Source organism: Cynocephalus volans, chromosome 5 (assembly GCF_027409185.1).
Source record: "Cynocephalus volans isolate mCynVol1 chromosome 5, mCynVol1.pri, whole genome shotgun sequence".
In the NCBI taxonomy this organism is placed as follows: Eukaryota; Metazoa; Chordata; class Mammalia; order Dermoptera; family Cynocephalidae; genus Cynocephalus; species Cynocephalus volans.
The window spans coordinates 132,891,590-132,918,907 of NC_084464.1; the positions used below are offsets into that span (position 1 = coordinate 132,891,590).

General features: G+C 34.6%; 1 protein-coding gene across 1 annotated transcript in view; it reads right to left on the reverse strand.

Moving 5' to 3' along the window:
- MOXD1 (monooxygenase DBH like 1) overlaps positions 1-27,318 on the reverse strand; it is a 95,761-nt gene that overhangs the window by 55,480 nt on the left and 12,963 nt on the right. Inside the window, exons 2-4 of the mRNA XM_063098113.1 lie at positions 16,868-17,014; positions 14,889-15,056; positions 14,669-14,752 (exon numbers count right to left, since the gene is read on the reverse strand). Coding sequence (XP_062954183.1) covers positions 14,669-14,752; positions 14,889-15,056; positions 16,868-17,014 — 399 coding nt within the window. The remainder of the gene's footprint in view (positions 1-14,668; positions 14,753-14,888; positions 15,057-16,867; positions 17,015-27,318) is intronic.

Below are 27,318 nucleotides of genomic sequence, written 5' to 3' on the forward strand. Positions count from 1 at the left end.
CATTTTACATATGGCTATATACTGACTTCAAGATCATAAAAGTTAAGGGAAAAGTAAAGGGGCATACTCAATAAAAGGCGATGATACTGGTTGTTGTAATAAAAAAACCTATGTTTAGTTTCCATCTAAAAGAACTAATTTTATCTTGAAGTAATAAGGATAAAATCAGTTATGAGGAAAATACCCAATTTCATTAATAAAGGTGATTTTAGTAAGTCTACAGAAAATTTTAATAATTATGAGAAACAAATATACATCTTTGGAGGATGACTTTAAAGCAGTATTTTTTCAAATCTTGGGCAATAAAATAATCTCTTGAGATCTGTACTAGGCCCATGTTTCCATAAAATGAAAAGCTAAATGATACAAAGCTTTTTAATAAAGAAACCCACATACATCACATGCACTTAAACTATTAAGAAAACATGACTGATGATGATGGAAATGGACATCGTTCCAACAAATGGCACAGTCAAGTCACCAGTTCTAGGGAAGACGCCTTTATTTCCACAAAAACTGAAAGGCTATCACCCTCTCCTTAGGAATCGCCTGCAGCTTTAAAGAACTAAATGGTTACATGCACATGTATGCAATTAAGAGGTAGCCTTGATTTCTATTTCAGACAGTATGATGCAATTTGCCAGAGTTTTAACATTAAGTAAAACTTGTTAAAGCCACACAATGGTATCATTCAAGATAAAATCAGTGACCCCATTTAGGTATTAAAGGTCACAGTCTGCAGTGCCTTTCAATATTTCACACTAGGGGCTTTGGTACGGTGAAGGCATTCTCTGGTTAAAAAATGCAGTTACCCTGGCAACAAGTAACTACAGGGATTCTGCATTCTAATTTGACATATTAGACTATGGATTTAAAGTTTAGCCAGCAGCTGCTAGTTGGCTCTAGTCCAGGCAGATTTTGGTTGTAGTATTAAGTATCCTTTGCCACATGCAGGACCAAATGCTTCTGCACAGACCAGTGTGTAATACTTCAGAACATTAACGTTGAAGCAAGACTCCTATTTTTTAGTCAATAAATGCTCTTTCCACAGACCTAAAAGTCACGTTTTGAGGTTAAACCAGCAAAAATGCTTATACATGTTTATTTTAAAAATATACTCTCTTCCTCAGGGAAAAGAATACCATCAAATAAACTATCCACAACGGGCAAGTTACTTCATCTCTCTGGGCTTCAGTTTCCTCATCTGTGAAATGTGGATAGCAGTACTGCCCACTCCATAGGCTTTTTTATGAGGATTGATGATCCCTAACATGGGCAGTCCTCTCAATAAATGGTGGTTCTTAACACCTTATTCTGGCACTTAAGAACAGAAACAGAGAGGCTACCTAAAAGCCATCCTCATGACACTGGCTCTTCTCCCGATCTACAATCCATCTACTTTTACCTTCCTCAAATTACTCTTCCTATACAGCATGTGCTTGTGCCCATAATGTCACTGCTCTCTCCTTTCTCGACTTTTCTGCCTCTACCATGTTGTTTGACATGAATGTTCATTCACTGGTTTGGGGGGTTCTCTATTACTTGTATGTTATCTTTTCTTCCCAGCTAGATGGTGAGGCCCTTGAGGTGAAAGGCTATGCTTTCTATTGCCTTCTATCTGATCAAAGACACAGCACTGAGTGTTGTCCCACGCAGGTTCACTAGACACTCATTGGTTCTTCTTTGGTATTTAGAGGTGTAGTGTGAAGGGATGTTTCCAGCAGACTAGGACATACCGTGGGCATATGGAGTACACATCTGATTTCTGAAATATACCATAAACCAAAGTGCCTCTCCAATATCTTCAGGACTTCCTCTGGCCAAGCTAAAGGCTGAAAAGCTATGGGTAGCATTTACACACTTATTAACAATTACATACATGGTCTTGCCTTTCCTTAAGACTCCTCATAGAGCAATTCAGTGAGATTTCACTGATAAGATCTCTCTGTGTTGGTAATGGAATGCATTTTAAAGACAGTGAGGTGGCCTTCAGTATAAAATGGGTCCATTACATTATAAACATTAATGTAAAGGGTGAAGTTTGACAGATATATTTCACTAAAACATAAATCTCTTTCCCTTCATAGAAGAAAGTATCCCTTATATCTGAATTAGTTCAAATTTTACAGTGAAAGTCAGCTGTGGTTCTAGGAAACAGCTGGTATTTTTGCCTCTCCACTTCCACAAAGAAATATGCAATGCATCAAGGAAGAAACTACCTTCAAACCATAAACAGCTTAGTTGTGCTTCGTGTGCAGATAACTAACAGTGCATTTTGATACAGATGTTCCATGTGTGTTCAATCTTTACATTATCTGTTGAATAAAACAGTTTATTACTCTAAAAATATGTCTTCATGCTACTTCATATGAAGGGCATCTTACTAGGTGCTATAAAACATAACAGCAAATACAGTCTACTGGGAAATTTTAATAAATATGAAACAGGGATTCTCAAACAGGGAATTTCTATTAGGGTCACTTAGGGAACTTTTCCAAATAACAGCAACCACCAGTCTCCATTCCTAAAGGTTTTTATTCTGATGAGTCTAATATGCCCCCTATGAATCAAGAATCAATCAAGCTATGAATCAAGAAAAATACAACAATGACTCAATGAAGCAAGACTAAACCATAACATTTCTGATATGTTAGTCCAATATTTTTGTTTACAAAATAGATACATTATTAAACTCTTGTACAACCTGAATTTCTGACGTAGAAATACATTCATATTAAACGCACCAAGGAAGTCTGGATATCGTAAAGAATACAACCATGCAGCCTTTTATAACTTGATTAAAGTTGTAAAAAACAGTCCTCTGACTTATGAGTTTTATAAACTTGAATATAAAATATCTCATCTATTAAAAGTGAGTTTCCACTATATATATATAATTTTTTCTGCTAATTACTAGAAGCTCCATTCATCAAAACTGTAAGTAGTTTTATTATTGCATCAATAGGGTAATGAATGTCATCCTGTTTTTATTATATACAATTTTTTACATTGAAAATAAACATCAAAATGAAATTGGCATACTCTATGCTATGGGAACACACAAAAATTATCTGCATTCCTATTACAATTCTTAAGACAAACTTCTATTACAGTTTATTTTATAAATGTATACATTTTATAAATACATAAGTATTTATAAACTTATTTTATAAATTTCCAGCTTTGTCAACTCCAGTATTTAACGATAGAAGTCATAGGATTTTAAGGGCTGAAGATCACTTAGAACAGCCTGCCAGTTACACAGATGTATAGTCTTTGAATTGCGTTATTAACATTCAATCTCTTGAGAGGCACCACGGTGTAATCACATTAATTTTCAGCTGACCAATGGTTAAGGCAGGATTAGAACCTAGACTCTAAGTCTGGCTTCTATGCTACTCTGAGATGCCAACACTTCTAGTTTTCTCCCAACAACATATCTCCTCTTGTTTTAGGGCACTTTAGGCATTCTGTCATAAATTTAACTGCCAAATGAAAATGTTAGCATTTCCTCTCACAAGTTGCTTTTTATAGACCATGATAGTGAAGGGGAATAAAACAGTCTATTTCCATTATTTTCACTTAACTCTGAAGACAATTTTAACTCAGCTTAAACAGAAGGCTGTTGGCTTGTTTCCCACGATCCTTGGGCTACAAGATGTGTCCAATATGATTAGCAGGCTCATTACCTTCTTTCCACTGACATTATTTCTAATTCCTTTTCTCCATAACATCATCTCTGAAATCTAACAAACATTCTGCCCCTTTTTGTAGCCAGATGCCTAATCATCTTAAATCTAATCTTATTTAAATAACTTCAATAAATCACAAGCGAAACTTTATATGTGTCATCCATTGTCAATAAGCACTTGCCAACTCTCAAGGGTGAGAACACCAGGCTTCTGTGTACTCATATGCCATCCAACTAAGTCTAAGTCAGTTCCCAGGATCGTTGAACTGGCGTTTCTGGAATGTTCCGGTGGGGTCTGATCATGTAACCCTAAGTCTATCCACAGATCCTGTAGGACTCAAAAGTAGCTGTCATAATATGGCATTGCACACTGCAAAATTTAAGATGGTAGATCTCATGTTAAGAGTTCTTAGCACAACAAAAAACAAAGGGCCATGAGGAAACTTTGGGAGGTGATGAATATGTCTATTACCTTGACTGTGGACTAGTATCACAGATGTTTGCATGTGCCCAAACTCATCAAATTGCACATATTAAATATGTACAGGTTTTTTACATCAATTTATACCTCAATAAAGCTGTCAAAAAAAAAAGTGACCTGGGCTCTCAGAGGTTTACTCAAAGACTCGTAGCTGGATATCATATATCTCTTGCACAAATTATTTTTCATTGTAACATATACATTTTGAAAAAATCATAAGGCCTATGCTAGTAAAACTATAGAGAGAAAGTCCATTAGTTTTGCTAGTAATATCTGTATTCCAGTCTTGGCCCTGATTCACATAATTTGTATAATGTTGAGCAAGTTTCTAAAGCTTGCTATGCCTCCGTGGGCTCATCTGGAAAGTGGTGGTGCTTCAACGTACCTCATGGAAGCCTGTGAAAATCTAATGAGAAAATATATTTAAAAATAGGGAAAACAGTAAAAAATAGGTAAATATTTTAGCTATATGCTTCCTGTATGTAAGTAAAAGTCATTCATGTCTTAATGGTACCATACCTCTTAATCCTATTGTACAATCAACATCTAGAATTCAACATAAATGTCTTAATATTCTTTCAATTAAAGTGCTGTTAATTAAATTATTTACCAATTCTTGTAGCCAATGATTACCAATAAATAGGCTAGTGCCTTTCAATTTTGTCATCTAACCTCTTGGACTACTTGAAAAAGATATACTAGATTGGGGGTAGAGTTGAGTGGTAGAAGAAAAACTAAGAAAAATAAGTATCTTTTTATGTCTGTTAAAAATGACATTACTTAAGGCCATAGAATGGAAAGCTAACGGGTGACCTAAGAATGTGAAAGAATATTTCCCAGAGGATAGTCACCAGGTGGTTTTTATCCTTACTTAGACAAGAACAGGAGAAAACTAGCTTGAATTTCACTTGGTTTAGAATAATGGAAGCAAACTATGAAATCTAATTCCCAGGGAATCTTTTCTTCAAAATAAAGTAGAAACTTAGTGCCTACCATGGTTTTAGTGCAGCCCCGACTCTAAGTATGAGAAAATACTAGATGAAGTTCTAGTCTTCCATCTCCATAATCCCCTTCCAGGGAAGAAAACAAGCTATTACGAGCCTATTATGCAACAGGTGTTTTTACTTGTATTTATTTAATCTTCACTGAAAATTATTTTTCCTACTTTGCAAATGAAGATTCAAGCTCTGGAAGAGTTTAGGTTGCCCAGGGTCATGGAGCTAATGAAAAACACTGTTAGAATACAAATGCCACCTGTCTCCAGAGCCCATTCCTGCGCATTGCACCAACCCATCTCAGTAAAGCCTTGCTCACCTCGGTGCTCTTAATTTTTATCCTTATTTTAAAAGGACATTATTTCCACAATTTAACAAGTATCCCAAAACCAAAGTAAATTGGGAATATAGCTAGTACTTATTGAGCTATCTAATATATGACAAACACATGAACACTCTACAGATATTATCTCATTTTATGACAGCTAACATTTGAGGAAAATACCATCTGTTATTAACTCTATTTACAGATGGAAACCCAAGATTCAAAGAAGCTAAATGGCTTGCCCTAGATCCCACACCGCTAGGATGTGGACCACGCCAAGATTTCAATCATGTGGTCCAACCCCATAGACTATGCCACAGATAATATAAACACTGTAAAGATTGGTGGTTTCATAGTTTGATTTGATGTGAATGCTTGCAATTTTCATTGTCTTTTTGTGTCTATAAGCAGTTGTTATAGAAGCTTAATAGTCATTAAATAATATCATAACAGGCTCAGTTGAGTGGATGAGAATTTAAAGATTAAAAAGTGAGTGGTTTGGGCCGAGCCCGTGGCGCACTCGGAGAGTGCGGCGCTGGGAGCGCGGCGACGCTCCTGCCACAGGTTCGGATCCTATATAGGAATGGCCGGTGCGCTCACTGGCTGAGGGCCGGTCACAAAAAAGACAAAAAAAACGTGAGTGGTTTATAGCCCAGTTCCGGTCACGAAAAACACACAAAAAAAGTGAGTGGTTTATAGCCCAGTGATAAGAAAGCCTATGAGCCTCTTTAAAAAAAAATCAGGTATTTTTGTTAACAGACCAAGCAGCCACAGACACCTCTAAACATTCTGGATTTTCCTGGGGATTCTGGCACATTTTGGCAAGCTCTAGAAAAGCCTCCTGATATATGCTAAGAGAGCCCATGCCCGAGGTACTAGAGAAGGCAGCCTTTGAACTTCAAGGGAGGCAGTGGGGTCCTAAGCATTTTCACCCTGGCATGCCCAGGGACTGTGAGAAGCAAGCATGTCGGGAACTCACAGGCCACAGGGCATCCAAACCTCAGCACAGACCCCACTTTCTGTTTCCTCAAGTCATAGATATTTAGAAGTAGAAAGAGCCAATTGAGAACATCTGGTCCAATCCCTTTATCTTACAGACAAGGAATGTGAGGACCAGGCGAGGTTTAGTACTTTCTCTAAGGTCAGAAAGTTAATTAGTGACAGAGCCAGCAATAAATCACTTCCATGAAAAGACGTCCTTTCAAAGTGAATTCAATTACCTTGCACTCTCAAGTGACTATTAAGAACACCCGTGTAGCTAGGCCATCTCCAGTGCTTCTGTGAAGTAGACGTAAGCCAAGAGGATCTAGAATAAACTTTACAACATTGAGCGATCTAGTCAATCTTTAAAATACACTAATTTGAGTCAAATCATTACTGTTAGGAGCAGTGTCCAACGTTTTTTCTGTCCAAAGTTATAGTTTCAGATACAATAAATGCCCAAGTATTTTCATCTCTTCTAGTAGATGAAAGATATATAAAATTTCAGATATAGTTGGATATAAAGGATAAGATTATTTGGCATTTGTAAACTTTGCACCAAAAAACCCCAAAGAAAGGGATGTTTTTTTATTTCATAACAAAACTTTTTCTAGAAGATCAAGAATCACCAATTTTGTCAACTGATGATGAAACCCACAGGTGTAATGGTAATCCCTCGGTATTAAAAATTTAATAACTAAGTAGTGTTGCAAAATATTTTAAAGGAGTGGAAAGTATTTTCATATTGTGAAAGTTAATTTGTTTTAACATGCTAAATAGATATATCTAAAGATCCAAATATTTGCCTTTAGGAAATATGGTCAAATTAATAACGGATAAAAGAGAAACACCAGTGAGCAAAAAAACATTCTACAGAATTGGAATGGATATGGGTGAAAACACAGCCACAGCAAACACCTACTGGTCTTCCACATGATAAAGTGAAATGGAAGGTGAACACATGAAGAAACAATGAGAACCGCAGTGTGGAGTCTGTGGAAAGGCAACCTGATAACACACCAAAATGCTATTTCCAGCTGGGGGAAAAACGCATCAATTAAAATGTATTTTGAAATATCATTTCAGAAAAAAAAGAAAGGAGGGAGATATACTGTCAGAGAAGAGCTAATTCTAATAGTTATAAAATCATGTAGTTTCACACAGCATGTTCAAATTCCCACAATTTACGAAATTTAATACAGAAAGCTTATGCATTTTTACAAAGGGAAACCTCTATCACACTTGACATTTCAGGAATGTATTAATGATAAAGTTCCCCATTTGACGGTGCCCTTTTGTTCAGTAAAAGGAGTGAACACAAGAGGGAAATTGACCAGCAATGTCCATCTAACATGGTATAAACAGCCAAATGTTCATATTATGTGCCTAGTACAGGAAAATCAATTTTTGAGTAAATATTTCATAGCTCTACAGTACTCTGGCATCGAGGGCATTCCATGGCTATTCAATGTCAATTATTCTTAGATTTTCTTGTTCTAGGAAACATTCCTCAAATTAAATTATTGAGATTTATGAATGCCACCAATAAAAGAGAACAGCAACATGCAATTTCATGGAAAGAAAAATGTGTGTTCAGTGTCAATAAAGCATTGCATTTCCCTTCCTTCATCTATTGATAATGAAGACAAAGATGATAGTGTTTTGTTTGCCTCAACTCCACATTTCTCCTAAGCAGAAAGCTTTCAGGATGACCTCCCTAAATGAAATGGTCAACAATCTAGGCTTTATTTGGAACCCTGATTGTCTAGGATGGGTTGGTTGGTTGGGGATCCTTCAGTAATCCAGAAACTTAACAAGATAATCAATAGATTAGCAATTGTGCATTGCTAGTGATCTACATAATTTTATTTACTCTATTTACTTTATTTAATAGACACTATGTGCCAGGCATTGTTCTAAATACTTTGCAAATATTAAACTTATTTGACTCACTGAATAGTCATAACAACCCTGTTAGGTAAAAACTATTATTCTCCCCAATTTTCAGGTGAGGAAACTGGCACAGAGAGGTAAATAATCTGCCTGAGGTCACACAACCAGTAAGAGTAATCTTTTCTTAGAATTCACAGTAGTCAAACTTTTAGCATGACGCTCTGTCATTTTCTGGGTCTCCTCACTAAATAATACTTTTTAATAAAAAATCATTCAGAGAGCAATGCTGAAGATAAATTGCCTGATAATATTTGGGTTTATTAAGAGTTTTCTAAGTGTTAGACACTGTGCTTACTTAAAACAAAACAAACAAAAACCTCCTATTTAATCCTTAGTCTAAACAACTCCACAAGGAAGGTACCATTCCCATTTAAATGAGAAAACCGAGCTGTGGGTGGCTAACAACTTTCTCCTGGTTACATGAAATAAAGAGAAAAAAGAGATTAAAACCTAGGCCATCCATCCAATCGCAGAAACCACCTGCAATATCATGAGGCTTACTACATCCCTACTAGGAAGTTGGTCCTTTAAGGGGAGAGGACTAGGGGATGATGATTCTGCCTGTTTTTCCTTTTTCCCCTTTTAACATAATAGGCTATCAATAAGCATTTATGAAGTTGAGTAAGACACATCATGCTTAAACAGATGAATTAGGAGTATAGTTTATCTTTGAGAATTCCCTAATAATAAAAGCCCCTCAAAAGAAGCAGTGTGATAAACCAACTGACAACCCAAGCTTCTAGCAGAGTATATCTAAACATTCATTACTATTAATCACAATAAGGACATTACTATTGACTAAAGAAAGTAGAAAGAATCACCACTGAAAATTTTTGAATTTAAGGTAAAGTGACACCTATGGCAAAGCTTAAAGAGGGTCATGCTGAAATATGGAGAGATAGGTTGGAAAGTGGGTCTCAAGTGTGAGACACAGAGATCTCAGCCCAGAAGTGTGGTTTTAATATAAATTACCAAGAATATTATTTTCTACAATTTCCATATCTACCTGCAAGTGTGACATGCTGTCATTTGACAGTAAGTACATTTTCAAGTCACAATTTTAAATCTTTTTTCAAGAATCAAAATACATTATTGGAGAATATAAATGCAACTGATTTGGGGGCATTTATTTTGTACCCTGCAACATTACTGAAGTTATTAACCAGCTCTAGGAGTTTTTTGATTGAGTCTTTAGGTTTTTCTGTATATAGTATCATGTCATCTGCAAATAGGGATAGTTAGACTTCATCTTTTCCAATCTGGATGCTCTTTATTTCTTTACAACAATCATAAAAAAAAAAAAAAACCTAGGAATCAATTTAACCACGGAGGTGAAAGATCTTTACAATGAGCACTACAAACCACTATTGAAAGAAATTAAAGAAGATACAAAAAGATGGAAAGGCATTCCATGCTCTTGGATTAGAAGAATTAACATTGTGAAAATGTCTATACTACCCAAAGCAATCTACAGATTCAATGCAATCCCCATCAAAATTCCAATGATATTCATCACAGAAATGGAAAAAACAATCTCAACATTCATGTGGAACAACAAAAGACCCCAAATAGCCAAATCAATCCTGAGCAAAAAAAATAAATAAATAAAGCTGTAGGCATAACACTACCTGACTTCAAATTATACTACAAAGGTATAGTAACAAAATGGCATGGTACTGGCATAGAAATAGACACTCAGACCAGTGGAGCAGAATAGAGAACCCAGAAATCACTCCTCAGCCTTATAGCCATCTGATATTTGACAAAGGGAACAAAAACATACATTGGGGAAAAGACCACCTCTTCAATAAGTGGTGCTGGGAAAATTGGATATCCATATGCAGAAGAATGAAACTAGACATGCACCTCTCACCATATACTAAAATCAACTCAAAATGGATTAAGGACTTAAGTATAAGACCTGAAACTGTAAAATTCCTAAGGGAAAATATAGGTGAAACACTTCGGGAACTAGGTCTGGGCACAGACTTTGTGAACATGAGCCTGAAAGCATGAGCAACAAAAGAAAAAATAAACAAATGGAACTATATCAAACTAAAAAGCTTCTGCACAGCAAAGGAAACAATAAACAGAGTAAAATGACAACCTACAGAGTGGGAGAAAATTTTTGCTAACTATTCATCCAACAAGGGATTAATACCCATAATATACAAGGAACTCAAACAATTACACAGTAAAAAAACAAATAACCCAATTAAAAAATGGACAAAGGAGCTGAATAGACATTTTTTCAAAGGAAGATATACAAATGGCCACAGGTACATGAAAAAGTGCTCAACATCACTAGTCATCAGGGAAACGCAAATTAAAACCACACTAAGGTGTCATCTCACTAAGGTGTCATTATAGCCACTCAGTTAGACTGGCTATAATCAAAAAGACAGAGAATAACAAATGCTGGTAAGGATGTGGAGAGACAGGAACACTCCTACACTGATGGTGGGACTGTAAATAAGTACAACCACTATGGAGAACAGTATGGAGGTTTCTTAAACAACTACAGATAGATCTTCCATACAATCCAGCAATCCCACTTCTGGGTATATACCCAGAGGAATGGAAATCATCATGTTGAAGGGATACCTGCACTCCCATGTTCATCACAGCTCTGTTCACAAGAGCCAAGATACAGAACTAAATTAAATGTCCATTGATGGACGACTGGATAAGGAAAATGCTGTATATATACATCATGGAGTACTACTCTGCCATAAAAAGGAAGGAAATTCTCCCATTTGCAACACCATGGATGAGCTTGGAGAAACTTATGTTGAGTGAAATAAGCAAAGCACAGAGGGATAAATACCACATGTGCTCACTCATGAGTGGGAGCTAAGAGAGAAAGAAGGAAGGAAAGAAAGACCACAGTGGTGCACTGGACTTGCAGAAGGAGAGAGTATACCTAGGGATGCAAAATGGAGTGGGGGAAAGGGGGATGGGGAGGGAGGTCAGGGATAATTGGGGGGATAACTGGGTGGGAGACCGGGGGTATAATCACAATTTATGGTAACAGACATGCTGCCAGTATGGATCTGGCTATCACATCTTAGGCACAAGTGGTGACAATTTGTTCTGTATCCGTGAATATTCATAACTTAAAAAAAAAAAAGTTAAAAAAAGAATCAAAATACAAATTAATAAATTGGAATTAAAGAGAACTGGAACCACCAATAATTTTTATTAAAATCATCCTTCCTGTAGATGAAATTATGTTTGTTATTTTATAACTTTAGTAATTTAAGAAATTTACTTTATTATTTTATAATTTTACTAGTAAACAATTTTTACATGATTAAACTTTAAATAAAAAATATAATTAATATTTTTGAATTTAGTCATTCCCATTAAATATATTATATGATCAAACCACAGATATATTTTATCTGCTTAGTTTCACAGTTATTACAACTACAAAAAGGTGTACTATCAACATTTAGACTTCAAATATGAATTATTTTTTTGTTTGAATTAGAGTCCAGACAGTGAAACTGATTCTTCACAATACTACTGTAATCAATATTCTTAAAACTCACTGCAAATGACACACCTCATAATACAATATGAAAGCAATTTTCTCTTTTCTATGGAAGTACTTTTTGTTTGTATCTGAGAAGAACTGAGGCTTTTTGATACAGTGATTTATGGGACATAAAATAAGGAATAAGAAGAAGCCCTTAATCAGATGGCTTTTCAAACAGTAGTCTTTGATTCTATGAAAACAATATATACTTTTTGTAAATTATTAGAAATCATCTCTGCTATGGAAAAGAGAATGGAAATTAGGTCATTTCTTAAGACAAGTCCTAGATCTATGAATTCTACTTCAAAAATGTATTAAAATTTTATTATAACTGGGAATAAGTTGCAAATTAAAACTACTTTTGAAAGACTGCCTCAAAATATTTTATATAACCTAAATATTTAAAATTTATTTTTTTCAGTAGAGCTTTTTTTTTTTTTCCTTTTTGGTACATTATCCTGTTTGAGTTCATTTTCAAGGAATATGTTTCATAATACTTAGTAAACTTTAAAATGTTTTAGGGTTTAACAAGATCAGGAATCTATCCTGTAAGTGTTATTCTTCAATAATAACAGAAATTTAAATTGTTGGCACCAAATCTCTGTCCCCTGCAACAACAAAAGTTTGCATGAGAACTCTTCTCTGACTTGTGGTCTCTCCCTCAAATCCCCTGTTGCTCAAGGTAAAGGACTTTTGTTGTCTGGTAGACCTCTACATGTTAGGAGAAAAGCTCCCAAAGCTCTTCATGTCACCAAGGTCCCTCTTGATACAAATGCCTAGTGAGGACAGCAATATAGTCCCAGAGGTACTTAATTCTATGCCCACTTATCTGAGTATTACTATGCTATGCTTGTGATAGAAAAGCTAGCTAACAATTCTCAGATAAAGTACCAAGCAAATATCCTACACAGAAGGTTGGAACATATACTACCCCCCCTAAATGTAGACAATTATTTTTATTTCATTCAATTCTATTATTAGCATTAATAATAACAATAACAGAAATGCATTAATATAAGTGGTTAAGGACTTTACACTCTATCAATTATTTTTTTCTGAAAAAATAATAAAGAAACTATTTTGTGAAGCATTTCTTTTCATTTCTGAACCCATTTCTTGTCCATTAATCCAGGTCCCAATTAAATTTGCTGCAAATAACACACAGTAATATATTACACACAATACGTATATATAAATATAACATTCTTTTTGTCTGAGAAAGACTTTTCACCGGTATGAGGAAGGAGTTAGGCACTGTATTAGGTATACATGATTAGAATTTTCATTCCCTTTTCATATGCACAAAGTAGAAACTAACGTATTACACAGAAGTAACTGATTCATCTGTAGTTATATTGTTGGTAAGTCCTCTGTTTGCAAAAATATCCTATAAATATTTAGGACTACACATTAACTCAATAAACATTCCCTCAACCCACCCCTTTTGCCTCTCTATGAAGTTTTGAATCATTTTGTAAACAAAAAGCAGATCTGTGTAACTGGACAAATATATTAGAAATTAACAAATTTAAGTCACTTTATAGAATGTCCTCAGTGTTTTCCGTCTCTGCTAAAATGCTTTGTGGTTGGTAGGGAAAGTACTATGTCCTCCTTTTACAGATGAGGAAACCAAAGGCTACAGCATTACCCCAGAGTGATTTACCTGAAGGCACACAGTTAATTAAAGGGTGGACCTGTGCTTCAAACCCACGCATTTCCCTCTAGATTCCAGAGTCTAGAAATTTGCACCTTTCTCACATCCACCCTGCTTCATTACATAGTCTGAGGGCTAAGAGAAAGGCAGCAATGTCTGGTCTTCTGAATGTTTTCAGTATTTCACATGCACCATTTAATTCTACCTTATTCTTTCTTGTGTCTTGGCCATGTCTCTAACAATCTCACAGTAAGTTCTTTGAGAATGTAGATCACATCTTCAGCCCTTGGAACTGCTAATAATTACTAGCACAGAGCCATGGACCTGTAACTTTTTAAATACTTGTTCATTCGCTAATTAGATGCAAAAGTTTTGGGAGGCCATCCCAGGTGGGTGGAAAGGAATTGTGTGCCACAGGCAAATTGGGCTTATTTATTACGCAATTCTGTATTATTTAATTCTGTAGAAATTCACTAATATTCTTTCTTTTTCTATTTTCAAAAAAATACTGTAACAATGATTTTGAATGACAATATCCAATATTTCCAATGAAGCAGATATCCTCAAACATTATTGGTGGGAAATGTAACCTTCCTGGATATAATTTATTAATATATAAATACATTATTTAAAATTGCAATTCCATACTGTACACAAATACTGATAGTCAATTCTGTACTCCATAAATATGTATAATCAATCGTTTCAATAAAAAAAATCTTTTTCATAAAAAAACTTTAAGAATAAATTAATTGCAATTCCAGAAACTCCAGTTGTAGAAGTGTTACCTAAAGAAATAACTAGAGGTATTCAATTGTATCCCAAAACTTTTATCTTTGACATGTAATATTAGGATATAACCAAAATACTAGCCACAATTCAAGCTTCCAGACTTTTAAAATAGTCTGTAGGATAAAGTCAGTTTTTTCTTAAGTAACTTTCATACAATTAAAAATCATTTCTACCTTTTTTTTTACTGTTTTTAAGGACATCAGTTTCTTCCTTTATTCATATAAAGTAAGTTTAGTCTGTGAGTGAGTCACGTACCTTTATCACATGATGCTTCTCCCGGAACACAGGAATCTTAAACATTTGGCACCAATATGTTGTACCTTTTTTTGGGATGGGGACCTGTCTTAATAAAAATGGGAGCAAGACACAGTCACATTCTCTTGACATGTTATTAAATACAATAATGTAAGAAAAAACTTTCTTGTACACTTTCAATAAACCCATCCCTACAATCATAAAGCCTAAAAACACTTACGTCCCGATTTACCAGGTCAAAGTATGGTAAGGCTGTAGACAACACATTGGTTTTCTCAGGATTCAATAACCGGAGACTCTTGGTTCCCCGATTGGAGTCATGGTACTTGGGACCGGCTTCTCCCACATCTTCATGGTGGTAGGCCCAGATCACTCTCACAGTGCTGTCCTGGTGATCAGACATGGGCATGATTATGTCTCATGAGAGCACTTTCCTTACCACTGAGTTGAGCTTAATGAACTCTATTTAAAGCGAGATACAGAAGTGAAGAAAAGAGAATAATGAAATTTGGAGTTCTCAACATGGTCTCTAACATGAATTGTGTAAATTTGATTAAGTCTTTAAGGATCCAAAAAGACCAGGTACCTTTTGGAAGGAATCGTCTGTCTCAGCACTCAAGATTATGTGCTCCAAAATGGAGCGAAGGACAATTAATTTAGTAATAATGCTTTAACGAATTTGACAACAATAAATCATTGTCATACCAAAACTTTAAATTAGCAACTAGTAGTTACCAAGCAAATATAGTTGATCCTTGGACAACACAAGTCTGAAGTGCAGAAGTCCACTTACAGGTGGATTTTCTTCAATAAGAAAACTTATAGTATCGATAAACACAGTACAGTACTGTAAATGTATTTTCTCTTCCTTACAATTTTCTTAATAACATTTTCTTTTCTCTAGGTCACTTTATTGAAGAATACAGTATTAATATGAGGGTACTTCAAAAAGTTCGTGGAAAAAAAAGAATTGAAAGATAATACAAATACAGAAATGGTTGACTGTTTATATTATCAATAAAGCTTCCAGTCAAAGTAGGCTATTACTACTTAAGTTTTGGGAGAGTCAAAAGTTATACAAGGATTTTCAGCTGTGGAGAAAGTCAGTGCCCCTATCCCCTCGTGTTGTTCAAGGGTCAGCTGTATTCTTGTTACGATCTATAGTCATTTTATGAATCCTAGGAATTTCCAAGGGAGTGGGGTACCCCAAGTAGGGAAAGTACTATGAAATGAAACTGGCTCCCACTGAGCAACCAGAGAGATTGCCTAAAGGGTTGTGGGGCAGGGAACGTTTGCTGGGATATAAATCCTCCACAGATAAAAGTGTTTTTGCCAGAACTTTATAATAAGAACTTTGAAAATAAACAATAATAAGCAAAAGCTATTTATTTTAAATGTTCTTTTTGCTCTATTCTATCTTAATAAGTCAAATGACCATAATTATCATTCCAATTAAAGCATAATTGCACTGCATATTATATAAGAAGTGATCCATGTCTTTGCATGTGTTTTTTTCTTCCTCTTTACTCTTTATGCTAAATGTTAGGACTGCTTCAGATTTTTTACATTCTCATTTTTAAAGCTTTGATTTACATAAAATATAAAAGATAATTATATTGTTCTATATTAAATAAAATCGTTCCAAGCAATTCATGGACATTTCCAAAGTAACACATGAATTATATAGCCTCTAAATATTTAGTTTACATATGCATGAAGTATTAATTTTTGCGTGAAGTCTGAAAATAAGTAATCTTGTATCATATGTCAATAGGCAATTATAATCAGCCACTATTCATCTTGATTTTTTAGAAATTTACAAAGATGAATCTGTTATTAATCAAATGAATTATATCCTAATATTCTCTTGTGTAATAGATTTCTTCCAATGTTTATCTGTTGTCTACTTTCAAACTTTATAGAGAAGAAGCTAAAATCCATTCATAGGTAAAATCTTATAAATTTTAAAGAGCTCTTCAAAATTTTAATTTCACACAAAAATTGTCTTTATTGAAATTTATAATCTTAGATTTTTTGGGGGGGGGGGGCTTCTAAAGAGATTTTTTAAATATTCCAAAAAAGACTATGTGACTTTATTGTCAATGATTATTTTTAAATACTTGTTCCTTTTATTCTGTAGTGTTGCACAGTGTAAATATACAATGTATTCATGCATACCTTCACTCATAGACTCCTTACCGTTATAGTCTTGTCATTTATGTCACATGTATGCAGTTCTCTGGTAAATTCGATTATTGTGTGTGTACTATTTTCCATGGCGTATTCTAGGTGGTAATCTTGCTGAGCATCTTTTTTCAACTCTCTATTTGCATTTGTAAAATAGTCCTGTGGAAAATATGGAAAAGAAAAATCAGGATATTCTAAGCACAGAATAAAAAGAATTTAAGAAAATTTATAGAAACTTAAAAAACCAATTCTGGGTTTGCTTATTACAAAATCCTGTATCTTAGAGTCATTTTATCGATGCTTGGAATTTCCAAACGGTTGGAGTATTCCAAGTAGGGAATCAGTTACCCAGGAAACTGGTCCATATTTGAACTTCTGGCCCTTCAGGAAAAGGCAGAACAAAGTGATAATATCATAGAACATCAAAAGAGATAGAATGAATGACCATTCAAGATCATTGAGTCCTTTTCCTTCATCGCACAAATGAGAAGAGGGATTTCAGCTCTGTGAAATGTCTTACTCCAAAGTAAAATAACTACTTATCAGCAAAGCCAGAACCAGTCCCAAGGTTAACATTCTTTCCACTATTAAACCTGGTTGAACTTACCTTCACCATTCACAAAAGCAAAGAGACCCATGGGGGGCTATTGGTTGTTTCAATGTGAGCTTTAATGGCACATGCTTACTACAATGAAATGCAATGGAAAATTACGCAAAGAAATGAAACTAGCCAAATTACAAGATATTGAAAAAGTAGGTAAGTTTTGTTTTTGTGGGTCAGCCATGATTTTGTACTAAGCTTGTTCAATGGTATACATATCACTTCTGAGAGGCAGACAACTACAATAGAGAGAGACATCATGGGTTTTGAAATCAAATGACGAGGATCTGACCCCAGCTATACCCTTAAACAGCCTTGAAGAAGTGTTGAAGTCAAACTGTGAGCTTTAGTTTTAACATTAGTAAAGTGGGGATAATATATACCTATTTTGTAGACTTTTAAAAATAAATACATGCAATCATTCATAGAGGGATGTGGGGAGAGCCTACCATGATTAGTGCCCACTCAGTGCTAATCTCCTTCCCTCTTTTGCAATATAGTTTGTTTTTCCCAAAACATATTTTCCTATGTCTTTTACTGCTAGCTTACTGTACTGAGTTATCAAAATCATGCTGTTAATTTTCATCATTTATAACAGGCACAAAATTTGCTTTAATTATACTGTTATTTCAGTACCTGATATTTTATTTTTCAAAAATTATAGTTGATTAGGAATATACATGCTGAAACATAATTATAATTACTTTTACTTACATTAAAATTGTATTTAAAGAATCAATGACTATGCTTGACAGATAAAATACAATCTACAGGGCCGACCCTGTGGCTCACTCGGGAGAGTGCGGCGCTGGGAGCGCTGAGGCCGCGGTTCGGATCCTATATAGGAATGGCCGGTGCGCTCACTGGCTGAGCACGGTGTGGGCAACACCACACCAAGGGTTGCAATCCCCTTACCAGTCACGGGAAAAAAAAAAAAAAAAAAAAAACAATCTACAAGTAAAAACCTTAAACTGTCTATAAAAGTCACACTCAAATGGATGGCATTTTGCATTTTTATTCCTAGTACCTGCTTAAGGTAATTATCAAGTGTGTGTAAATTTGACAACCAGAGCACCTGCTCTAGATATTTTTTAATACGTTAACACCCCAAATTATTGGCAATGCACAAAGTCTAACCAACCTTTCTTCACCGTGGTGGCAATAACTACAGCTTATGAGTACATTCTATGTCCCAGGCTCTGTTTAAGCATGTTACATGTATTAACATTTTTAACCACCATATGAAATTTATGAGATAAAACTATTTTCTCATTTTTCAGATGGAGACACTGAAGCACAAAGAGCAATTGAACCAGGGGTAAACAGCTGGTAAACTGTGAAGGCAGTACTCAAGCCCTGGCAGTCTGACCCCAGTCTACATTTTTCTTCACTGTCCTACACTGGAGTGATGACTGCTGGAATAGGATGGGTCAGTTAACTATTTTTTATTTTTTTTCTGTCTACAGAAACTAGCTACATCAGTTTTTCACATAAAATGTTACTTTTCTACTGCTGAAGTTGGAGTCTGTCAAGAAATTTATTCTGAGAACCAGATTGTAATTCTAAAAGCAATTTAAATGAAATACTATGATACCGTAATTTTCCCATTTTTCATCACACAGATTTTCAATATGTAAACGAACTAACAATGTTTATGGACAAAGAGGGATTTAGGTTAACTAACTGTGCCTTTATACTGAACTCATATTTCACTACATGATTCAAGCAATCACAGTTTGTGCAAACAAAAAGAATACAGTACAAATTGTAATCAGTTCAAAGAGTAGAATAATTATCCTGGTCTTGCAAATATGTTTCCAAAACCATTAGTTCCAGAAAATATCCAGCTGCCCTGCCAATTTTCCACTCATTCTATTTCCACTCAACACTACCAACTCCTTCCAGCTATTCCACCTTTTTCTGGCTTTTCAGATAATTTAGCTATGAGAAAATGGGAGAAACTTCACTCAGCTCATGGAAGATCCCTTGGGCTCATCTTCCCTGTGTAAACCACTGAATGTTTAATATTTAGAAAAGACAGCTTCCAATTATTTCAAAGTTCTGGACTCCTGGAAAAATGTGACTGTCTAAAAGAAGTTGATATCTTCAACTTTAGTGAGGGAAAATATGGTTGAATCTTATTAAAACTAACCATCACTGTAATTCAATTATAGTTTTTTCACATTTTCCCACATTTTCCCATTTTTAAGGCCAGTGTAGGAGATATATCTTCAGATTTGATTGCAGTATACCTTAGCTATCCAAATAGTATTATTATTTACCTATTTATTTTAGCTGGGCCTTCACTAATGCTTGGAAATCCACATTCTAATCTCTTGTTTTCCCAAGAGTCTTTCTAAAACAAATATTCTAAACTCTCTCTATACAAGATGCCAACATTTCCCCACTCTCAGCTATGACCTCACACCTCACTCTATTGAGAGATTTTCATTTATGATACAGGAGAGCTCCTATTCTGTATTCTTTCTATCCTAAAAAATACTTTCTTTATGGAATTATAAAAAATACTCAATCTGAAAGGAAGCAGGAAAAGAGAAAAATTAAACAAAGAGCAGATGGGATAAATAAAAAAAGATGTAAATTAAACGGAGAAACATCACAATAGATCCTATACACATTAAAAAGTTAATAATATTATGCACGCCTCGATGCAAAAATAATTGTATAATTTACATGAGAAACAAAGTCCTGGAAAGACATGAAGCAGTAAAACTCATGCAGGAAAACAGAGATAGTGTGAATAGCCCTATAATCTACTCATGGATAAAAACCTTCCTACAAAGAAATTCTAGGCCAAGATGCTTTCACTTGAAATTTTACCAAATATTTAAGGAATAGGTGATAACAGTTCCTGCCAAACACTTCTAGGAGAAAAAAAGAGGAGAGATCACTTCCCAACTCATTTTTTTGACCAGCATTACCCTGATACCAAAGTCAATGACATTACAAAAAAATTACAGATCAATATCTCTGATGGAAAAATCTCATGCAAATTTTCTTAAAAATAGAAATATTTCTTAGAAAATAGAACCCAGCAATATATAAAAAAGGATTATATATCACAACCACTCAGAGTTGTTTCAACATTAGAAAATCAATCAGTACAATTTATCATATCAAAAGTCTAAAAAAGAAAAACTATATGATAATCTCAATAAATGCAAAAATATTTTTGAAAACATTCATTCATGGTAGTCTCTCAGTAAGCTAGTGGTAGAAGGGTACTTCCTCAACCTTAGAAATGGCACCATTAAAAAACCTACACCTAACATCATACTTAATGATCAACGACTGTCCTCTCCCCTCTTAAGTTTAGGAACAAGTAAGTTCTAGGAATAAGGCAAGGCTATCTGCACTTTCCACCTGCAGAAAGCCCCATTGTTGATTGTCTACCTCTGACAAGTTATTTCTGTTATTCCCTAGCTCTATTTTCCTCTTCCATTTCCTAACTAAGGATTTCAAAGTTCTGTCCTTAACATTATATTTTTTGGTCTTCATATTTCATCCTTTAGGAACCTCATCTACTCCAACAATTTCAAATGATCACCTTCATTCAGTATCACATATCCAGAAGTCTATTGCACTTGGAAGTCTTATTATCATTCTAAATGCAACAAATCCAAAATTGTAGTCAACCTTTGCCTGTAAGACTAGTTTTCCTGATTTTCCTTTTTTATTTTTACTTATTAATGTAAATTTTATTTTATTTATACATATTAATGGGGGTACAGAGTTGACTATTAGTATTTGTGTACGGTATGTGATAATCAAATCAATATTATTAGCATATTCATCATTACAAATCATAATTATTTTTGTGTCCCTTACCCAATTACTTCCTATCCCAACACCCCCTCCCCATTTCCCACCTCTAGTAGGTCTGTTCTCTCCTGAAAGTTCAATGTTTTATTATAGTCTTTCTTTCTTTCATTGTTTCTTAGTTCCCACTTAGGGGTGAGGACATGCAGTATTTCTCTTTCTGTGCCTATTTTATCTCACTGAACATCATTTTCTCCAAGCTCATCCATGTTGCCGCAAATGGCAAAATTTCATTCTTTTCTATGGCTGAGTAGTATTCCATTGTGTATATATACCACATTTTCCCTATCCAGTCATCTGTTGATAGATGTTTAGTTTGGTTCCATATCTTGCCTACTGTAAATAGAGCTGCAATAAACATGGGAGTGCAGGTATCCCTTCGATATGATGATTTCCATTCCTTTGGGTATATACCCAGCAGTGGGATTGCTGGATCGTATGGCAGTTCTATCTGTAGTTGTCTGAGAAACCTCCATGCTGTTTTCCATAATGGCTATACTGATTTACAGTCCCATTAAAAGTGTAGAAGAGTTCCCTTTTCTCCACATCCTCGCCAGCATTATTCAAAACCACAGCTAGACTGGCTATTACCAAAAAGACTGAGAATAACAAATCCTGGATTTCCTTTAATTATACTGCTATTCTTTCAGCCATCCGAATTCAAAACTGTGGTCTTTTTAGCTTCTTCCCTATTACTGATGCCTCCACAGACAATCCCTGCTCCTATCAAATATTCCCTTGAAACAAAATAACCAGCTTTTTACATGTTTCATTTCTACTTCTTGTATCTCAGTGGAGATTCTACCATTTACATACTTCTGTCAAGGTCTTCCTTAAAAAATCACTCTCAGTGTGTCATTGCATTTTATTCAACATAACGTAGTACAAAGTCCTATAATTTAGATTCCAGGTTCCCTAAAATGTAGCCTAAGCTGGCTTTCCAGGTTACCTATTATTAATCTTACATCATGACCTCTATTACCCACTTGTTGCTCCTTTCAGATACTTGGCCTTTTTCCAGCTCTTTTGTTCACGTCCTTCCGTTCTATTTCTCTTCCTTTCTTCATTTGACTGAGTTATCCTCACCACTAACTCCTACTCTTGACTCTCTTCTTTTCCTTCAAGGCTCATGATTCTATTTCCTCTATGATGTTTTATCTTTGATCATTTTAACTGGAAGTGATTATTCCTTCCCTGAATGCTTATTCCTCTGTTTACACTCCCATGTAGCATGCAATATGGTCTAGACTCTCCTTTGTCTTCTCCACCATGTGGTAATTGCCTAGAAATAGACTGCTAATCTTGTTAATCCGGCTGTAAATTTGTACCTTTAGAATAGATGTTTACTTTGTAATTGGAACACACAAAAAAGTGAGATGATAGATTGTTTCCCCACTTGCTCTCAATTATATTTACATATGGTTAAGTCCTGGTGTGGAAAGTGCTTAACCAGATGCTAGATTAAATTCAGGTCTGCACAATCTGTCAGGCAGACACATCTGGCACTGAAATCCGGGAATGCTGTCATGACCTTTTAGCCTCTACATGGACATGAATCTTAGGCGACTGACATCAGTATTTAGTAAAAAGAGTTTATGCATTCAACAACTCTTTGAAATCCTTTTACCCAAGGATGGCATTCCTATTTTTTTAAAAAATAAGAAAAAGAAAACATCACAGATCTGAGAAATAGAAACCATGTTTCAGAATGTTTTCTAATGTTAATTTACATCCTTAGTACTTAACAGTGACTTGCATATTAAAGATGCTCATTAAATATGTGTTCTTTAAAAAGGAGCACCTGCCTTCCCATTTGCTAAATCTAAATGAGATAATTTTGAAAATAAAAGACAAGAACACAAGAACCATCATCTGATGTTCACAGCTTTGTGGTAAAGGAATAGTTTAACTTAGTGTGTCCAAAGATTTCCCCAGTAGTATCTTTTTTTCTTCTCTCTGTATTAAGAAAATACATGGACTGTGATCAAACACAGCTTTAATGATGTTAAGGTCATACAGTAAAAATGGCATATTGGCTAATCTTAAAAGCACAATTAAATGATGTAAAAGGAGAGAAAAAGGCAAAAAAAAATGTTTCCCAAATTTCATAACATTCAACTATTTTTGCTGTGAAGAGGAAAATAAGAAAAGCAGGGAGAGAAAAATGGAAGGAGAAAAGAAAGCAAGCCACTGAAAGAACAGCGTTGAAATCATCAGTCATGAAATTCAGATTGGCTAAACCTAAAAAAAATGTTCAATGAGTTTAAGAGTTTCCTGACAGTTTGACAAAGGGATAAACATTATTCACGTAGATAATCAAATGGATAGTTATTGTGTTACTATAATCCTCTGGGGGAAAAAACTGAGAAATGAAATTAACACAGTAAAATATTGACCAATTAAGAGTTCGAATATTGCTAAAGTCACCTAGAAGTTGATATTCACGAAATGATACTGTATAGTACTTATGATATACTTAAGGATACTTCCCAGATCATTTTTACTAGATCTGATTTTCACCTTTAGAATTAGAAGCAAATGACACCCTCACCCCTACTCCCTGACCCATTTAGCAAATGGAACCAGGTGCAGCTGTATGTACATTCATGGTGGAGGCCATTCCTCAGCCATCTACTACAGTGCTTGATATTCCAGATTGATCACAGCGTACTCTCACTGTCATGGTCTGACTTCACAACCATTATAGAAATGTCATTGTATGAGGGTACTTCAAAAAGTTCTTGGACAGATTCTTACTGTCTTTCAATTCTATTTTTTCACAGACTTTTTGAAAGACCCTTGTATAATATATGTATTAAATATATTGTATATATTATAAATATAATATAAAATACTAATAAAAGTAAGCTCCAATTAAGAATGATTAAAAATGGACTTTGCGGAGGAAGGAAGGCTAAGGAGGATTGAGAATCTTGATTCTGTAGAAATTTTGTAAGAGTTTAAGAATAAAAATATGTAGATATTTTTAATAGTGTAAATATAAAAGCTGATATGCACAAGCCATTCTTGTTTGCTCTTACTCAGTTTTGATGTTCTGCAAAGTGAAATGCGAAGTAATGTTATGCCACATGAATGGCTTCCTGTGGATCTCAGTTATATTCTAACTCCCATAACTGCATTAAGATCAGCTTCAATATGAATTGTCATTAAGGTATTATGTTTTTGTTTTTATTGTAGATTATTATATTGATCATGTATTTAGCTTGTTCACACTTTTTAAAAAATAAAATATTACCAGTTACCCCTAAAGATATGAGTTAATAATTAGACTCCAGTAATAAAGCTGATCTACCATGTGTCATAAAAGTATTACTTCTGAAATGTTCTCACAAGATTTTTTTTTCTTTTGAACACATTATGCTTTGAAAAAAATAAGGAAATATATAATTGAGATTTCAAAATGCTGTGTGGCAACAGTCAAGTAAGTTACCATCAGCAGAAGCTGGCAGGAGGTTTACATTTATCATTGAGCATGATAACATGAGTACTGACTGTCATTTTCAAGCTAAGATAATACACCAAAACAGCTAGCTTTGATCATCAACAAGATTGCTATGACCTCTCGTTAGAAAACATGATTACACAGATGGTAAATTGGTTTTCATTGTCAGTGTTTTTTTTTTCTCTCTCTCTTTTAAATATAATCTCTGCTGCAAAATAGAGCTTTGACTGGTGGTCTGTTAAACAGGATGAAGTGAAAACTCTTGTGGGTGTAATAAAAGATATGAATAGACCTGGGTTCAGCCTGGAGAACCGAATGTAAGCACAGCTGCAGGAAGAACCTTGAAAAAAATGCTACCATCTGTCATCAATTTCTTGAACAGGTGCTTGTAGTTTTTCTTGTTTTTCTAAATCTCAAAAGCATTGTTACTTCAAACATTTCTAACTGCAATATCCATTTCTATAATAAATGTTATGGTGGTTGAATAATACTGGTAGTATGACAACAAATATTTTTGTGTTAAAGGTAATTTTTGACCCTAAAAACCCAGAAAGCTATGTAAACAAACTATGTAAACACAACCTTCAGATTTTAATATAAACTGATCTTAATAAGTTATTTTTTCACTAATCTTAGAAATTTGAGTGGAATGTCAAAATTGAAGGGGCTTGCCTTTTAGAAACCACTTCAGATAAAACTGAAACTCTCTAAGTCTAATAAGGGATCTATTAAATACCTATCAGTATGCTAAAATATGAACCCAGCAGCTTGTGTTCCAAAAGGAAAGAGGCCCACCTGAGCAATCAGTGTGTCCTTTAAGTGCCACCTTCTGAAAACACACGTCCTGAATTTTCTCCCACAGCCAACCATTTCATTTTAGTTTTCAGGTAGAATAATTTAATAATTTGCTATGATTTTAGGATTATCAGAGATACAGTACTGTATTAAATTAAATTTTAAAAGAATTATTAATGATAGCATCAAAAAGAAAGAAACCCTCAGGAATAAACTTCACAAAGTGCAAGAACTTTACACTGGGAAAGAATACTGAAAGAAATTTTTAAAACCTCAATATATTAAAGACAGTCAATGTCCAAAACTGATCAAAATTTACCACAAATTGATCTACAGATTGAATGCAATGCCTTTACATTCCAAGTATCTTTTTCAATAGAAATTGAAAAGATCATCCTAAAATCTACGTGTGTTATGCAAAGTAAACTAAATACACACAACAATCTTGAAAAAGAATAACAAAATTCAATGATTTATGCTTTTTTTATGGAAAGGTTTGTGTTTTTTAATGTATTTTGGCTGCTGGAATTTTACTTTTAACTTTTTACTATGAAAAATTTAATACATATACAATAAATCCAGCTACAGCAATCAACAACTTGTGGCCAATCTTCTTATTTGTACCCTCCACCCACTTTCTGCCTTCCCCCTGGATTATTTTGAGTCAATTCCAGTATCATAGCATTCATCTGTATATATTTTAGTATGTGCCTCTAAAAGATAAGAACTCTTTTACAAAACTCATAACTGCAGTATATAATCACATTTTTAAAAATCTATAATAATTCCTTAATGTAATCAAACATTAAACATATTTAAATTTCTCCAACTCTCTCCCCCTCCTCCTTTCTTACAATTGATTTGTATACATCAGGATACAAACAACTTCTGCACACTGCATTGGTTGCTATGTCAGCTGTCTCAGGTTTCTTTTATTCTATAGGTTTTTCTTCAAGTTTTTCCCCTTTACCCCATAAAGTTTCCCAAGGTCTGGATTTGCTGGCTCCATCCCAGTAGTGTCATTTAACATGTTCCACCGTCCCCTGCATTTCCTGATGACTGGATCCTGGGGCTTGGTCTTGTTCAGCTTAGATTTGGCTTCAGAAATATATGCTCTTACTACAGGAGGCCCATTATGTTTGAGGATCTCTCTGTGATGTTAGCAGACATTGACGATCATTTGCTAGATCCATTATTTTAATAGGGGTTTGCAAAATACCATATTCTAATTATTTTATTCCCTCTTTATTTACTAGCTGGGATACTTCAATGGACAGAAATGTTCCCTCCTCAGCAATTTAAGGTTACCCTGAGGAAAAATTCATACAGTTAAGACAGGATAAAGGTTTGACTCTTCCTTTTTACTTACTAGTTTTAGAAAAATGAAATGTTTCCTTATCATCTTCTAAAGACCCTGAGAGTTTGTTTGCTTTTATTCCATTGTCATGATGGTTTTTTCTTGTGGTGGTAAGATTTAGTTTCTTTCTCTTTCTCATTTGAATTTTTATTCTATCAGTGGATTTTGTTCTTTCTTGTGCATTTGTGGTAGTGATTAATGTTTTTCAGATTCCAGATGCACGACTCCCAAGGATTTATTTTAGGGCTGGTTGTGTGGTGGTGAACTCCCGCAGTGTTTTTTGTCTGGAAAAATACATGATTTCTCCCTCATTTCTGAAGAATGGCCTTGCTGGGTATAGTATTCTTGGCTGGCAGTTATTTCTTTTAGTGTTTTGAATATATTATCCCATTTTCTTCCAGCCTGTA